Below are 18,929 nucleotides of genomic sequence, written 5' to 3'. Positions count from 1 at the left end.
TAACAATGAGTATCCAAAATATGAGAGGAGGTATGATTTTGAAAAAAAAAATTATATAATAGGGTAAATAAAATAAAATAGTTTGTTGAAAGGAAATGGCAAGTTAGCGAAAGAAACCATCCATTTCTCCATCGGGAAAAAGCCCACTAAAGTGGGTGGCGCCAAAACAAGTGCCTTTCTCCACTATCCTTCAACTGAAATTACAGTTTCCTTTTCCCTCATTTTATTTTTCAAATTTAATCCCTCGAATTTATCGCTATCTGTTTTATGTCTTTTCTCTTTGTTAAATCTCTCTCCCCCTCTCGCATGAAACTGACAAACTCGATTGCTATTTTCATCCTCCCGCCCGAATATTCGATCTCCGATCATCCCCGGTTATTCGTCTCGCCTCTCCGGCGATCAATCTTTCGCTTCCTTTTTTCTGTAATTTCAACGGATTCTCGAATTTCTCAGCGTTGATTTTTCTGTGATCGAAGCGTTTTAGAAGATTTTTTTCGATCGATAAAATGGTGAGATGTGTCTTGAGTAATTTGCAGCTTCCTGCTTTGATTTGTTCTTGTTCTGTAGATCACTCATATTAGTATAAAAACAAAAATAAATAATAAAATTAGTTTAGCTTTAATCTCTTTTCTTTTGTTGCCATTTTTAGAAGTTGGTTTTAAATGAATAATCTCTGCCACTTTGTAACAGGGAGATCTGCGTAAAACAGTTATTTTTTTATATCACGGTACATCGTCTTCAATTTTAGAGACATAACCCTGCCAAATCCATACACTACATGCTTGTGGATTCTTTTCATTAAAAATAAATAAATCTCAGTTAAATTATTGCAAATCTTAGTTTTAAACCTTTAACCTTTCCTGAGATTTCCATCGATTTCTGTCCCTCAAACTGGAAATACAAAAAAAAAAAGAATACACAGAGAGCAACTTAGAAGTAATATTTTAAAAGAATAAAAAACGATTTTGTTTATAGGAATCAATTGCCGCTATGTTTCTATCTATGTATTAATGATTTTTATTTCATGTAAAAAATGTAAATTATTTTTTAAAGTTTTTACTGTTAATTCATGGGGATTGACACTGGTCTCGCTTGCACGTGGGACTCCATCTCTCTTCCCATATCTTCACCAACATTAGCACTGCAAAAACTTCAGCCTTGTTCTTCTCTCATCCCAATTATTCAATTTCTCCAACCAATACGGATACAAACAAATAATCTTACATGATTACCAAATTTGTTTAACTGCATTTTTAAGTTTTTAATTGTTATGTTAATTTTACTGTCATTTAGTAGTTAATCAAACATGTGATCCCTGGCAAAAACCCCATGTGATCATTTTATGTATTTTTATGGGAAGATAGGACATTTTAAAAATAGAAAAATTGATGCAATTACTCGTTGGGATCATTTTCATTGAATTCCTATTCATGGAAAGCAGGTGGGAAGGAAGGGAACAAGCCAGGATGGGCTGTTTATGTATTTCTGGGAGTGAAAATCAGTGAACCTCGTTGTGGTTTTTGTTTGTCCACTTCAGCTGACCCGTGACGAAGTGGAGATATTAACATTACAAAATTAGTGACCATTACAGCGAGAAGCTTTTCTTATCACGCTAGTGTTGGTACAATTATAGTTTTGAGATAAACATTTAAAAAAACATTTTTTTACATTTTATGTATTTGAAGAACTCATACATACATACATACATACATACATACATACATACATACATACATACATACATACATACATACATACATACATACATACATACATACATACATACATACATACATACATACATACATACATACATACATACATACATACATACATACATACATACATACATATACATACATACATACATACATACATACATACATACATACATACATACATACATACATACATACATACATACATACATACATACATACATACATACATACATACATACATACATACATACATACATACATACATACATACATACATACATACATACATACATACATACATACATACATACATACATACATACATACATACATACATACATACATACATACATACATACATACATACATACTACATACATACATACATACATACATACATACATACATACATACATACATACATACATACATACATACACATACATACATACATACATACATACATACATACATACATACATACATACATACATACATACATACATACATACATACATACATACATACATACATACATACATACATACATACATACATACACATACATACATACATACATACATACATACATACATACATACATACATACATACATACATATACATACATACATACATACATACATACATACATACATACATACATACATACATACATACATACATACATACATACATACATACATACATACATACATACATACATACATACATACATACATACATACATACATACATACATACATACATACATACATACATACATACATACACATACATACATACATACATACATACATACATACATACATACATACATACATACATACATACATACATACATACATACATACATACATACATACATACATACATACATACATACATACATACATACATACATACATACATACATACATACATACATACATACATACATACATACATACATACATACATACATACATACATACATACATACATATACATACATACATACATACATACATACATACATACATACATACATACATACATACATACATACACATACATACATACATACATACATACATACATACATACATACATACATACATACATACATACATACATACATACATACATACATACATACATACATACATACATACATACATACATACATACATACATACATACATACATACATACATACATACATACATACATACATACATACATACATACACATACATACATACATACATACTACATACATACATACATACATACATACATACATACATACATACATACATACATACATACATACATACATACATACATACATACATACATACATACATACATACATACATACATACATACATACATACATACATACATACATACATACATACATACATACATACATACATACATACATACATACATACATACATACATACGTCTTCTTTCGCTCTCTTTCCCATGCGCCTTTCTTCTAGTTGTCTTATCCTCTGTTTTGAAAATCGGATCGGACCGGCCGATTCAACCGGTTCAACCGAGAATCGTTGTTTAGTCCGGTTCAATCTAAACCGGTTGAATCGCTATTAGTGAACCGGCCAGAACCGTTGAACCATTCGAATCGGACCGGCTGAAAACCGGAAAAAATCGGAAAAACCGTGAAAAACCGGGATTTTTGTTTTTAAAAAAAAAATTAAACCAAACAACGTCGTTTGTTAAACGAGCCAAGTCGAACTCGAGTATTGCTGAGCTCGACTCGAATTTGAAAACTTTAAAAGTAAGCTCAACTCAACTCAAACTCACAAGCTAAAAATTATCAAGTTCAACTCAAACTCGAAATATAATATTGAAACTTGAACTAAAAAAGGCTTGAACTCAAAAAAAATTAGAAGCTCGATTGAAGCCTAAAATTCGAGCTTGATTGAAGTGAAAGAATAGTTATATAATTATAGTTATATAATTTTATTATGATTTTTTTAACCCCAAATTTATTTTTTATTATAGTTATATAATTATATTTATTATTTAATATGTTTTACCTTAAATATTATGTTGTAGTTAATTTGAATCATTTTGTTTCACTTAATTTTATGGTTTTTAACTTATATATGTTATGACTTGCTTTGAATATAACTTGTGATATAAAAAATTATTTTTTATTAAATATTTTTGGTATTTTTATTTAATTTTTTAAATAATTATGATGTCGTCCGGTTCTTCCGACCGGTCAGACCGATTCGATCGGTTAAATCAATAAACTGATAGCATGACCGGTTCGCGGTCCGGTTCTGAAAACCATGGTCTTATCCTACACACCCGCCACCAGGAAACAAAAACTATTGGAGACTTCGACAGTATAATTTCTCAAGACTTCACAGGGGACCTCTTAGTGTATTGCATTTGCAGTTTTATGTGATATTTAATTTAACCAAAAGCCATGGTGATGACCGTTAATTTATATTGGGCAAAATTCTACTGAAATTTCTAGAAGACAGCCCCGGACCCCCCACAATTGTACCCGATGCTGTTTTTTCACTTCTCAGTCTTATTCTTCTGGCTTGATCTGCTTGGATTTGGGATTTTCTTGATTAATAAGCTATGCCCCTTTCTGTTAGTTTCTTTTAATTCTCTAATTCTTCATCAGTCAGATCTGGGCATCTTTAAAGATGTTTTCGTTTTTCTTTTTCTCCTATGGTGTTGATAATTGTAACTGTGCTCTCTGCCATTCTGTAAGCATCTAACTTTTGGTGGGTGCATTTGTGGCAGATTCATTGCAGGGGAAACTATCTTCTTTTTGAGCAGCTGGCGTTATTCCAAATATATGTGGGATTCATGTAACAGTTAGGCTGTTTAATGTAATTTAGTGAGTGTTCTTTATGGAAAATCCCATCAATGTGGTCTAATTTGGAAGGTTTGGATGGATATGTGTGAATCAGAGCGAAGATTGCAGAAGCTTGCAGCCATTGATACTGCAAGGCGACCCCTTGTTTCTGCTGTAAAAAACAATGCTCGACTCACAGTTCAACAGCCTCGAACTAGGGAGGTTAGTTCGAGGTATAAATCACCCATTCCTTCAACGCCTTTTGGTTCCAGGCGTTGTCCATCTCCAAACCTTACTAGAACAACCTCTACTCCTTCCCTCTTGTTGCAAAATAGAGCTATATCGGCTGAGAGGAAACGCCCCTCAACACCATCTTCACCTCGAAGTCCATCTACCCCGGTTCAAGATTCATCAGTAGGTGTGCAGATACCATCTAGAAGGCTATCAAATGGCCGCACACCTGAAGGTTTATGGCCATCTACCATGAGAAGTCTTAGTGTTTCATTTCAGTCAGATACAATTTCAATTCCTGTTAGCAAAAAGGAAAAAGAAAAACCAGTTTTTAATGTTTCATTTGATCGTACTTTGAGACCTTCTTCAAATGTGGCTCATAGACAACGGTCTGAAAAATCTACTTTATCGCGCAAGCCTACTCCAGAGAGAAAAAGAAGTCCTCTTAAAAGGAAGAATGCGCCTGATCAATCTGAAAATGCTAAACCAGTTGAAGGGTTGCCTGGCCGAATAATAGATCAGCATCGATGGCCTAGTAGAATTCGTGGGAAAGTATCTTCCAATTCATTGAATAGAAGTTTAGATCTGGGTGATAATAAGATTGTTAGAAGTTTATCTACACCAGTTCCAGGAATGGGTTTATCTTCACAGAAGAGAATGCCAATTTCTGATAGTTTGAGTGTCACTCTAAAGAAATCTGCTAGTGACGCTTCCAATTTGTTATCACTCGATGAAATCGTCCGGATAGGGCCTGAGGCAGTTCCAATTGATGATAAGTCTCTACGGGTATCTGGACCTGCGAGGCTCCTTTCTGCAAGTTCATTGGACAAAGTGACACTGGCCACTCATGCTTTCAAATCTCAGTCTTTGTCTGCTCCTGGATCACGACCTCAGACACCAAATAGAGCTTCTTACTCTAGGGGTGCTAGTCCTTCTTGGGCAAGACCTTCCACTCCACCTCCAAGAGGAGCCACTGCAACTCCTAGGAGAGTCAGTCCATCTTGGATGAGGACATCCAGCTTTTCTAGTCAATCCCATAGCTCAACTTCAGTTCTTAGTTTTATTGCAGACTTTAAGAAGGGAAGAAAAGGTGCAAATTACATAGAGGATGCTCATCAACTGCGGCTTCTTCACAATCGTTATTTGCAGTGGCGATTTGCTAATGCCAGGGCAGAAGCTGTACTGTATTTTCAGAAAATTACTGAGGAGGTAGATTTCTTCTCAAAATGATCAACTCTGTATCAACAAACATTACTCTATGTTTTAATAAGGGAGACTTCTGATGGTTAGAATAGAAAAATTATACACTCTTGATGTATTTATGCAATACTTGAAAAAAATTCTGATTGGTTGCTTGCTTCTTTGAATCACTGTTCACTGGATCGGTTTCCTACTGTGATGAATTTTTTTGACAGTTAGTAACCATACATGCACTTAGAGCTTTCGGAATGGCATGGATAGTGCATTGCCTCTTCCATTGTTAAATCTTTTATCAAAGAAAATTTTGATCTGTTGTTGCAGGAAACTTTGTACAATGTCTGGAATGCTACTCTGGGTCTGTGGGATGCCGTGATCAAGAAAAAGAACAATCTCCAACAATTGAAGTTAGAGCTCAAGTTGAACTCAGTTTTGAATGATCAAGTAATGGTTGCCTCTATTTCTCCTTCCATAGCAAATCTTTATTCGTCTCATACAAGTTCAACATTATAAGTGCTTTTATATTAAGTTTTACTAATATAGTTTACGAACATTTTTAGTTGTGCCACTCCTGGTGAAGATACAGGGAGGTTCTCTGTGCATGATTATGTATCTTCTTTATGTCTCCAGGTCTAAATTATAGTATTTTAGGGAAATGAGGGTTCAACCTTGAATCCACCTTTTGGAGGAAAGGTGGAAGTCATTAAGCTATGCCTTGGACCATTCTATAGGTCTAAATTTTATAGCAATAGAATATTTATTTTTGTTTCGATATGACATTTTTAAGCATCATTTAGATGAATAAAAGGCTTATTTTATAGTTAGATGCTTATAGGTAATAATATATATCATTGTTTTGGGCCTCCAAGCTTCTTAGATTTGACAAGAGTATTGATTAGAATGAACTTTAGAGGTCTGTTGGAATATTTAAATACTAATCTTCTAGTGGTGTTTTCCTTTTAATGGGACAAAGGAAGTCAAATCTCATAGATACTTGGAAAAGCCTCGACTGGTGGAGGCTCATTATACAGCGTGTGTTTTCCCCCAAATTTCTGTATTTGAGGATTTAGAAGGTTTTCTTCATGTGGATTCATTCCATATTTTGATGCTACAAATAGGCACTGGTAATTTACTCCTAACATGTAACTCTAGTTTGACGACATTAAAATATATTTCAAGTTTGAACTTTTCCATCTTGGTTTTAGGAACCTTTTTCAGATTCAAATATATTTCAAATTTACATTTTCAAAATGCTTACTTATTCTGCAAGTTTCAGTAGGTAAGGCAAACTTTAAAATTAAGACCTAAAATGATTGGAAGTTTCCCTTATATGTCATGAAATATGAAAGGTATATAAGAAGATGAGGTGTCAAGTGCATATCAGCAATACCTTTGGCCAACCTGGTCTGGCCTGGCCTGTGATACCTCTTTTCCGAAGTGGCATTCACTTGATAACTACTATGTTGTTTTCAAATTATTACTTTTTACGAGTACATCGGAGTTAAAATTATTAGATCATAACTTTTATCTTGATAAATATTGAATTGATTGAAGAGAGAATGAGTGATATATTTTGTGTCTTACATTTCAAATAATTGCTTATTATCAACTGCTAATGTCTTCAAAAGTTTGATATAAGGTGCTATCTTTAATCCTTATGGAAGCTTCTCATCTAAAAATTGGAAAAATTGAACATTCTGTCTCTCATTTCAAGAATATTTTTTAGTGGTCGGCATATCAATATAGATTCTTTCCACTGAATTTCCTTTATCTAAGTGCACATGTAAATAATTCATGCAGATGGAATATCTTAACAGTTGGGCATTACTTGAAAGAGATCATGTGAGTTCTTTAGCTGGAGCAGTAGAAGATCTGGAGGCAAGCACTCTGCTTCTGCCTGTAACTGGAGGGGCAAGGGTAAGTTTAATAAAACACTTTGGACTGATATCTGAAAAGAGAAATATTGACATTATTTCTGGATTCTGTACTCATCAGGCAGACATTGAATCGTTGAAAGCTGCTATTTCCTCTGCTGTTGACGTGATGCAGGCTGTGGGTTCCTCCATTTGTTATTTACTCTCAAAGGTGCTTTTCCTTCCCAAGCCCAGTTATTCCACGTTTCTGAACATAAATGCCTGACTTTATACGCACAAAGAACAAATATCAATGCTTTTGTCTATACTTACCACTTTGGTTATCTGAAATTTAAATTTAAGATGCCAATTGTCGGTATATTTTCCATTTTAAAATTTAATTTTGGTTCAAGCAGAAGTTTTATTTTTGTTTATTTTACTTTAAGGTGTAGAGACAAGTGTTTCTCGTAATTTCAGCTTAGATGATGTAGATAATTTTAAACAGAATTTTTCTTCTTACCCTTATTTTGTCTAATGCTACGGTGAGAGGATATATCTATGGTAATAACTAAATTCACATCGACTGCTTGGATTTTGTCCCATGCTGCTCCAATGGGTGACAGATGTTGATTCTGATTTTAGCTTGCAGTTTTTTTTGCTGATATATCTTCATTTCATTCTGGAAGCTTAACTGTATTTCAATATCATGCATGCTATAGGTGGAAGGAATAAACAATTTGGTTTCTGAGCTTGCTGCAATAGCTACACTAGAGAAAAGCATGCTTGACCAATGTGAAGCTCTCATGGCTTCAACAGCGGCTATGCAGGTAAGGGAACATTAAATGCTTGCTACATTTCAAGTTCTTGGATTAAATATGACCATGACTTGACCAATTCATCTAAGATGCTGTGAATGTTTCTCTCTCTCTCTCTCTGATGCAATGATTGATAAATATTGTGTTTTTAATTATACTCTTTAGAGAGAGAAGTTTGGGAGGATTGAATTTGATTTTCAAGTGATTCTTATCATATCCCACATGAACACGATATATTCCGCTCTGTTTAAGCCTAAGCCAACCTTCTTGTAAGAGAATTGATTGTGCTGAAGCGGAAATTTTTTTCATGTGTTCATGGGAGACAGGTAAGAAATTTCAGTATGAAGCTGATGTGTAATAGTTGGAATGCTCTGACATGCATGCTATACTGCTTGAAATCTAAGCTTCCTTAGACTGGGGTGCAAGCTTGTATATACGTGACACGGTGTGTTTGATTATTTCTAAGCTTTTCTATGATGTATTTGGAGGATTCTTAGAAGATCACGTCCGATATGCTCCACACACAGATCGGATATGGTTACTTCTTAAGGGTCACCTTCGCCCTGTAGTAGGTCCAATTTATTACTTTTGCCTCTATCGTATTTTCGCATCAATTTAGCCCTCAAAGTTGTTCAATTGCATCATTCTATATCCTACCCCTGACTTAAAACCCTAAATTATAAAGCTTGAACCCTAAATCACAACCTCATAACTTCTAAACCATAAATCCTCATAACCTCTAAACCATAAATCATAGCTTAGGGTTTATAATTTATTTTAAGTCAGAGATAGGATATAAAATGATGCAATTGAGCAACTTTGAGGGCTAAATTGATGTGAAAACTCGATAGGGGCGAAAATGATAAATTGGGTCTACTTAAGGGGCAAAATTTACCCTTGTTCCAATAAAAAAAAAGGAAGAGTCATAGCAACAATGCTTAAAACTGAGTGAACCAATCCATCACTATCAAACTGGCTGGCTAATGTCAATCATTCTATGAATGTGCTAACTGAGCTGGCTAGAATATATTTCTGCAAATTGCAAACTTTTGTTTCTATTTTCTAATGCATATGGTTACTTTGTCTTATTTCATTATATGTATGTATGTATGTATGTATGTATGTATGTATGTATGTATGTATGTATGTATGTATGTATGTATGTATGTATGTATGTATGTATGTATGTATGTATGTATGTATGTATGTATGTATGTATGTATTTGACAGTTTTTGGTGGTGTTATTGAACAGTTAGAAGAGTACAGTCTTAGGTCTCATCTCATACAAGCAAAACAAGCTTTGGAGAGGAATAAGCAGCCAACGATGACAACCAAAACAGTATTTCCATGGCCATAAATCGGCTGGTAAGCTAATAATAATCTCTACCAACATATTATCCTTTAAACTGAGAAGAATTTATTACAATATCTGCTCTGCCAGCCCCAGAAAATGTAAATTTCCCCCTTTTTGTTTTTATTGGTAATTTTTTTCTACTTTCATTTTTTGTACCCTTTCAAAAGATGGGGAGTCATTGGCTCTAATCTTTTTCCTACTTGTAATTTTCTCATGAAAAGAAAACGAAAAATTGCAAAGGAAACGAAACATTTGATATTCAATGTAGAGGCCAAACTTCATTCCATTTAACCTGACTGGTAAATTAGGGGTTCGAATTTCCATATTTTATTCATTTTTGAGTTTCCATCTCTTTGTTTGCAAATGAAAATGAAAATAAAACTAAAAGAGGCAATATTTATGTAACGAAAGGAAAAGTGAACAAAGAAGTTAGTCCAATTCCTTGTGAGAAAGAACTCTTACTATGAATGAAATGATAAATAATATTGCCTGAATTTTTTTTCCCGACTGTACCCTAATCTAAGACCACCCTCTACACCGAAGGTGAAGGTGGAAAATAGATCAACTCACAAGAATCAAATATACACGTTCTTGATTCCTCTTTGAGGGTAGTGAGTTATGAGGAAAGGGCAAAGACATGTTCTTTCTAAAAAAATATTTGAGTTTGAACCCCGAAAGAAAAGGTAAATAATGATTCAAACGAAGCATGAAAAGAAAAATGTTAAGAACTTTTTCAGCCTAACGTTTTATTAGTTTTAGGTTCAATTCCAAACAGCCACTCCCCTCCCACTCATAAAACATAAATAATATGCCCATCTCATTGACTGGATCAATGGCTCAAAGCCTTGGGAAAAATAAGATATGGTTTTCCTATCCATTTTAAAAATGTATTTGAATAATCAAAGACATAGCAATCATAATATTGAACATATACTTTAGAAAAAATTATTTTTTTAACTAATCCAACATTAATAAAACAGTAAAATTAAGGCAACATTAATAAAACTGGCCAAAACAGCAATTAATCTAGTCATAAATCTCAAAGTTTCAACTGTTAAGCAAAGGAATTAGCAACAAATTTGAATCCTGACTAATAAAGGGAGCCATAGTATTTTTACAAAAATTCCTAGAAAAAAATTCATCCTCCATTGCTTGTAAGCTTCACTCCATAACAGCCAAACAAGAAAACAACTGTTAAAGGATGTCCAAATCAAGTAACACAGGCTTAACTTGAATGAACATTTTATTTTTAGCTTTGCTCATCAATACTTCCTCCGCCGCAGCAGCCATCAACTCATCGAACTTCTCCAACTTCCCAGAAGTATTTCAATCTACAAAATAATGCATCTTAGACTGATATTATGACAAGTTTAACCATAACATGAGAATTGACGTAAGAGAGCTGTACGAACGACTAAAAGTAGACCAAACTGATACAAAAGGCTCACTTTACCAACATAACACGCCCTTGCCTTCAAATTGATACAATACTAAACCAAAACCAAACCATCTATACTAACGACTTCTCAATGAAAATTAATGTAAGAGAAAGGCAGACCAAACTGATACGGGAGGCTTTCACTGTACCAACATAAAACGTCCTCGGTCCTCATCTTTGAGTTAATACGTTAACAAACTCAATCCACAACAGCCATCTACATTAATGACTAGACTTACAGGTTAAACAGCGACAGCACCTTTTCGTATGACTATGCCTAAATCTTTAAATTGAATCAAGCTGGTAAGTATCACTGATTCCATTATGGTTTACAAATGAATTTTCCAATCCCAGTTCCAAAGGAGGCCAGCATTAGCATACGGTAGTTTTGAAACAAGCAATGCCTCCAATATATTAGATTGTTGTTTCATCCAAATTTTTTTACTCCTCCAATTTACACAAGTAATGCCTCATCACTTCACAGCAACTAGAGGCTTCATTTCTTAGGTACCACATATTTTTGTTCATTGATAAACCATCTAAAGATGGAGAGTACAAAAGGGTAGCAACCTCGACACTAGTTAAGGCCCATGACAAGCCAACAATGGCTCAGGTGTCTATCCAAAAACCAATATTGACGAGGAAGCCAACACCCTAAACCAACAATACACAGGCAAAATAGAAAGAAGAGGCAGCAAGTTAACCAAATCCGAGCTCTTCGCTTCAACCGAACCACCATACATTGGTACCCTATTTACTTTAATTGCTCTTAAACTCTGACATACAAACATGATTCTAAAAGTAACAAAGTCAATATAATACGAGCCTTATGTCACACCGACTCCTTACTTTTCTCGAAATAAGGGTGCATATCCAAACACGAATACGGGTATGTAATCCTCTACGGACCCCTCCAACTACATAGGAAAAATGAACATACCCATGTGCAATACATACCCAAACCTCACACCCCCAAGTCAAAGTAATACAAATATGAACCACGTAATAAATGTAATTAAAAAAACAATATAGCAGTATTTGCAACTTACTTTTGCTTTTTGAACAGGTCGTCCCCCTGATTCCTCTCTCATGTCAACAGTAGAAGTTGTGATTTCTGGCATATCCATATACACACACATATCATGATAGTAAGTTTGAGTTCTCAATATGAGATGAATGCTAAAAGGAATCTTATTAAGGTTAAGAAACATACTTTTCTCAACAGCCAGTCCATTGTTTTTCAATATCTCAGGAATGGTAACGACAGTAGCAATAGCTGTGGACAGAATGCAATTTGTAAAGAAAAGCAAGAAAAAAGAAATAGTTGAGCTATTTTTTCCCAATATATTAGTGTTTAAAAAGGCGCAACTGAGGCGCGCCTAAGCACTAAGGCGAGGAGAGGGTGAAGCGTCTAATTAGGTCTAGGCGAGGGGATTTCAATGCAGCACAACAAGGCATGTCTAAGGGGCAGAAAGGTGCCGCCTTTTCAATATCTTGTCTTTTTTTTATTATTATTGTCGACACACATTTTCATCCGACTTTATTGCATAGAATTTATATGTTAATATAGTTAATGTGTTATTATTTATGGTATATAGCGTATATGTATTATATTATATAATATATACATACTATATTATATACTATAATTATATAGTATATATTATATTATTTATACATGTTAATTTATTTTACAGAATCAGGCTCAAAGCCCAAGTACAAATAAACCCAGCAACCCAAGTACAAGCACAGACCCGGGTCCACTGAAGCCTGATCCGAACCGGCCCAAGCTTCAACCAAGTCGGGTAGGGTTTCCAGAACCCTAAGCCTTACTTTGCTCCAGTCATCTCAGTCTTTGGATCTGGACCCATCCAACGGTCCAGATCACTTATGGAATTAGGGTTTGAGACCCTAAACCTACTTTCCTCAAGCGTCGCATGGAAGAGTCCTCACGCTTCACGCACCAACTGGTCGTTTTCCTCGGCACAGCAACAAACCCGACGACGTGTTTTTCATGGGGCACCAACAAACAACAAAGCAAGTGTTTTAGTCCAAGAGAAACTCTAGAAACTGAACCAAAATAAAAATATATTTTTTAGACTATCAATATGCATGTAAACAAAGAGAAAATATCACCAAGAAATACACAAGAAACACAAGAAAATACGCAAGAAATACGAGGAAATCAAAAGCAAAAAATTGTAAAATTGCGAAAGCAAGTTCGAAATAAAAGGTATCGTTTTTTACCTTGCATAGTTGTTTAGATCGCTTGCACGTGATTCTCTTGCTTTGTTCTTTTTTGTTATTAACTCGAAAAACAAAAAAAATGATTGGCCGATGAATATAGGGGAGTGTTTTGAGATTTTCAATATCAGATTTAGCCCTCCCCGAGGCTATTTTTCAAAAACCATTTTGATTTTTGAAGTGGGGTGAAAAAATCTTTCGGAAATGTAAAAAAAAAATTTGGCCACCGCCGATGAACGGCGGCTAACGTCGATCTACAGCGGCAAGCTGGTTTTCTAGGTTGGGTGACGGTGTTCTTCATCAGATGAAGAACACCAAGAACAGGGCAGAGAAAACTAGGGGTGTTTTGATCCGTTTTTTTGAAGGAGAAGAGAAATGAATGGTGTTTGTGAATTTTTGGTATTTATACCAGGCCCATCGACCCGCGTGTTGACCCGATCCAACCCTAGGATCCGCGTGCTTTTAATTAAAAAGGGGATTATAGTTTTGACCCCTTCATGGTTTTAAAATGTTCATTTTTGAACCCCGAATTCAATTTTAATCCCGATTTGCTTTTAAATTCGACCATCTATTTTGTTTTTCTTTCAATTTAGTCATTTATATATATACATATTTTCTTTTTTGTTGCAATTAATTTCTTTTTCTTTATTTATTTTATTTAATCTAATATATTCATATATATATATATATATTTATTATCTTTTTTCTTTATATATATATATATATTCCTTTTTGTTTCTGTTATTATTATTATTATCATTATATATTTTATTTATTTATTTAATTTAACATTAATATTTGTCTATATATATATTTTTATACTTTTTTCTCCCTTTTGTTTATTGTTATTATTATTTTTCTAACATTTATATATATATATATATATATATATATATATATATTCCTTTTTATTTTTGTTTTTATTATTATTTTTCTTTACATAACGATTTATTTATATATCTTATTTATTTATTTATTTATTATATATATATATATATTGTAGTTTTCTTTTTATATTTATTTTTTTCTTTTTTTAAATTTTCTCTCTCTTTATTTTTTTTATTTTTTTATTTCTTTTTGAGATTAGTCTTTTATTTTATGTTTTTATTATTTAGCTATTATTTAGGGTTTTTTATGTTTTTTACTTCTTTTCTTTATTATAGTATTTGTTTATTAGTATTTTGTATGTTTATTCATTTTTTTCTTTCTTTTTACTTCAATTCGATTACCCCTTTATTTGCTTTGTTTTTATTTTATTTCTTTTAATTCATTAGCATGCATTTTCTTATCTTAATTCGATTATGCACTTTACTATATCTAACACTTTTCTTGGCTTTTTTTAAGGGTATGTTTTTAAATCAATTAAATGTAAGTAATTTGGATCATATTCTACCTTTTACTTTAACTTATAATTTTCTTAATTAAGAGAACTGAAAATTAATTAGTACCGAAAGGGCAGTTCAAGGGTGCTCACCCTTCATTGACTGTAACCGACTCTGGAATCCGACATATCTTTGATAAGATGCAGACCAGGTAAGATGGTGTCCGATCAACCTAAATAATATTTTTTAAATGATCAGTGGTGGCTCTAACCATTTCATTCAAGTCGAAGCCCAATTTCGGGCCCACCCGAAAGACGGCAGCGACAATTATGCTTTACATACTAATTTATATATTAACAACAAAAAGAAGTAAAAATGAAATTTCAGTGAAGAAAAGAGTAAACATGGTGGGGTGATTAGAAAAGAGAGTTTCATGGGAGACGTATGAAAATTTGACGTGAATACAGATAAAGCAGGTGTTTTACCTTATATATTATTGTTTGCCTTGAAGTTTGAAAAAAGAGAGAAACAAAGGGGATGAATTGATTCCCTTTTTGGTGTTAAGAAAGACAACCGACTGAGCAGACAAATTGAGAGAGAGGCATGCATGCATGACTTGAGAATCGGTGGAGGAAATGACAAGTTTCAGTGAGGTTTTTTGTGATAGGTTCTTGAGCAGCAAATTTAGCACAAGGTGAAATTTGAATCCATGAGAAAGAAAGAAAAGTTTGGAAACACAATTTAGAAATACAAAAATGGAGGATTAGGGTGGATATAAGTGGGGTTTAGGGTGTAGGTGGCGTTAACAAGGAGGAAGACACGTTTTTTGAGAGGTGAGAGATGAAGGGACAAGAAGGAGACAAGTAAGAAGTTGAAGCCAACTCACAATTAGACATTTATTTATTGTTTCGGTTTCTTATATGGAATTGTTGACCAATGAATGAAGGGGGTTTTGGTTGGGTTATCAAGGATTTACCAGCTTGATCAGAGTTGAATCTCCATACTCCAGTATCCTACCCAAATCAACATCTCAATAAAACAGTTCACATAATAAGCAGAAAATTCTATGATCCAAAATCGACATAATCATATTTATAGTGAAAACAAAAAATCAGATAACATATATCATTCAGTCATAGTTCATAAGCCATCAACTAGTAAATCAATAAATCATAATTTTGGTGAAACATATTTCAAAGAAGGTAAAACAGTCATGTAGCACATACGGAACAGACCTTGCAAAATGGAAATCAGACAACCAATCTACTGAGCATTTGCACGTCACGCTCTACAACAGCGCTCAAACCTAATTCATAGTAAAACTACGTTACTAGAGAAGTAAAATATTTAATCTATGAAATCATAAAAATTATGGATCATGCGAGTATCTATTGGCTCACAAAGTCTAAGTGATCGAGAGTAGTTGGGACCATTTTACAGTTTGCATGGTTTTTATTTATGCTTTGAGTCTAAGTTTTTTTTAATATATATATTTAATTATTATCAAGTATAGTAGTTGGTTATTTGAGCTAATGGGTTGAAAATTATAAAAACATGCAAGGATGTTGTTGGGAGCTCCCCTATTTATGGATTTTGTTAACCTACTTATCGTTGGTCCAACACATTAGAATGAACTATCTCAATTTTTGGTTTGTAATCACTACATCAAAACATGTATTTTGCGGTGTTTTTTACCTATAGCGGTGTTTTAAGCGCCGCTAAAAATACATGCGGCGTTATGACAAACGCCGCTAAAAATAGCGTCGCTAAAGTTAGCGGCGTTTTTTTAAAAAAAAAAGCCACAATAGGTGACAACATATAGCGGCAACAAACGCCGCAATAGGTGTTGTTATTTAGCGTCGTTTGTCAGAAAAACGCCGCAATAGGTGTTGATGTTTAGCGGTGTTTTTCATAAAACGCCGCATTAGGTGTTGATATTTAGCGGCATTTTACTTACAAACATCGCAGTAGGTGTTGATATTTTGTAACTTTTTTTACAAACATCGCAGTAGTTGTTGATTTTTAGCGGCGTTTTTCCCACAAACGTCACAGTAGGTTTTCAGATTTAGAGTGTTTTTATCGAAAACGATGCAATAAGGGTTGATAATTAATGGTGTTTATAGTATACAAACACCGCTAAATGTATGGTATATTGCGACGTTTCTAGTATACAAACGCCGCTAAATGTATGGTATATTGCGGCGTGTTTTTTTAAAAACGCCGCTAAATAACACAGAATTTAACAGTTCTAAAAATAATGCTTGATTACCCTAAATTTGTTTTTCAACCTGTTTCATTATCAAACAAACAAAACAACAATAATATCAAACTCTATATCCATAACAAACAACATCAAATCCAATATAATAAATAAAAGTTTTCATTAACGTAATATAAGTTCAGTTAAACAAGGTTCAGTAACATTAACATAATGCTCATAACATAAATGAGACTACGATGATGGATTCTGAGGTTGTGTTTTTTATATCATTAGCATTATATCATTGAGTCATTTTTCAACTTCTTCACATCTCTGTTAATATGCTACTTCTCTCTGTGCTGCTGCTACTTTTTTCTCTGCTTCCGCCGCTGGTCTGGCTGCTTCCGCTGCTGCTCTCTCTGCTTCCCTTGCTTCATTTTCCTCTTTCAAGTTAGCCATTTGTTGATCCATCTCAGCCAACTTTTCTTTTAAACGACGAACTTCGTGGTGGGAAGATCGAGACTGTGATGACATGTACTGTGATGAGCTGGATCCAAAATATTTGGTGGGAGTAATGAATGATCTTTGACAGCGCACCCGACCATATCTTTCAGGACCTAAAACGTCATTAATAGCTTGGTTTTCAATGTCATCATCATTAACAAACTTTGACTCGAAGCAGTAGCATGATGCTCTGCCTTTTTCTCCCTCAATTTTTCCTAACAATAAAATGAATAATTAATTAAAATAAAAAATGTCATGGTACAAATATAAATAAAGTCAGGTAAATTTAAAACATCTACACAATAAACGTACCATAATTTCTACAGCGTTAGCAGTCATAGGAATGCCATCCTTCTTCGTATGTGTCATGTCGAAGAGTTGGATTCGACCAACTTTAGAACCGAATGTATTTTCCTAAAATGTACCATGATATAATTACTATGAGTTAGTATGTACATGAAATACAAAAAACTATTTCAATAATCTATAATACCTCCTCATGAGCTATACAAGCAAAGCTCTTTGATCCAGCCGTGTGCGTAAACTTTTGTTGTTGCCTGCTAGCAACACTAACATGCTCTAGATCCTACAATGTCAAACAATCACTTTTAATGATGATTTAAAATTCGTTACAATTATTTTTGAAAAATACATCATACCTGCCCTTTTTTGAACTCCAAAATCTGACTGCATCTTCCCATTGGTACCTGAACATTCCTGGTGGGACTGTTTGCAACTTCTCTTCAAGTCTGAGATCATTCTTGAAGTATTTATTCTTTAAGGAGTTCTTGTGGTCTTTCCATCTCTTCCCTAACGCTTGCTTCACATAATCGTCAGAGACCTCTAAAGAAAATTTCTCCTATACAATAAATAAGTGTGCACCATAAGTATAAATTAATATTGAATTTTTATATAGTATCTATTATAATGACATTATTACCTTAACAAAATCCAACGGTTGATTTTTGTTACTATTAGGCATTTCGCGCCATGACTCGTAATTGATCAGTAACATATTCACATTACGTCTAACTATACCTAAGTAACCTGCTAGAAGACGTGATTTTGGGCAAATAGGTTAACCAACATCATTTCTTGAAACTTTGACACGATGCCCAGGAGGAAGTTGGTATAATTCCTTCAAAGTTGTACATCCTCGAGTCTTGCGTGTTCCAGCATTTTCAACTATATAATAAATT

At 33.7% G+C, this 18,929-nt stretch overlaps 1 protein-coding gene and 1 long non-coding RNA gene across 2 annotated transcripts; one reads left to right on the top strand and one right to left on the bottom strand.

The window, feature by feature from the left end:
* The first annotated feature begins 400 nt into the window (after window positions 1-400).
* On the top strand, window positions 401-10,152 carry LOC120144483 (AUGMIN subunit 8-like). The gene is made up of 7 exons (XM_039158521.1): window positions 401-509; window positions 4,517-6,011; window positions 6,324-6,443; window positions 7,800-7,916; window positions 7,995-8,084; window positions 8,572-8,679; window positions 9,921-10,152. The coding sequence occupies exons 2-7, from the start codon at window positions 4,668-4,670 to the stop codon at window positions 10,023-10,025; spliced, it is 1,884 nt and encodes a 627-aa protein (XP_039014452.1). The 5' UTR covers window positions 401-509; window positions 4,517-4,667; the 3' UTR covers window positions 10,026-10,152.
* A 7,756-nt stretch (window positions 10,153-17,908) lies between these two features.
* On the bottom strand, window positions 17,909-18,238 carry LOC120144848. Its single transcript, XR_005518073.1, has 3 exons — window positions 18,224-18,238; window positions 18,043-18,144; window positions 17,909-17,945 (listed from the first exon to the last, which is right to left on the bottom strand). It is a non-coding gene; the product is annotated as an uncharacterized LOC120144848 (long non-coding RNA).
* Window positions 18,239-18,929: the final 691 nt, after the last annotated feature.

Source organism: Hibiscus syriacus, unplaced genomic scaffold (assembly GCF_006381635.1).
Source record: "Hibiscus syriacus cultivar Baekdansim isolate YM2019G1 unplaced genomic scaffold, ASM638163v2 tig00110890_pilon, whole genome shotgun sequence".
Taxonomy (NCBI): Eukaryota; Viridiplantae; Streptophyta; class Magnoliopsida; order Malvales; family Malvaceae; genus Hibiscus; species Hibiscus syriacus.
This window is presented reverse-complemented; position numbering and strand designations above follow the sequence as displayed.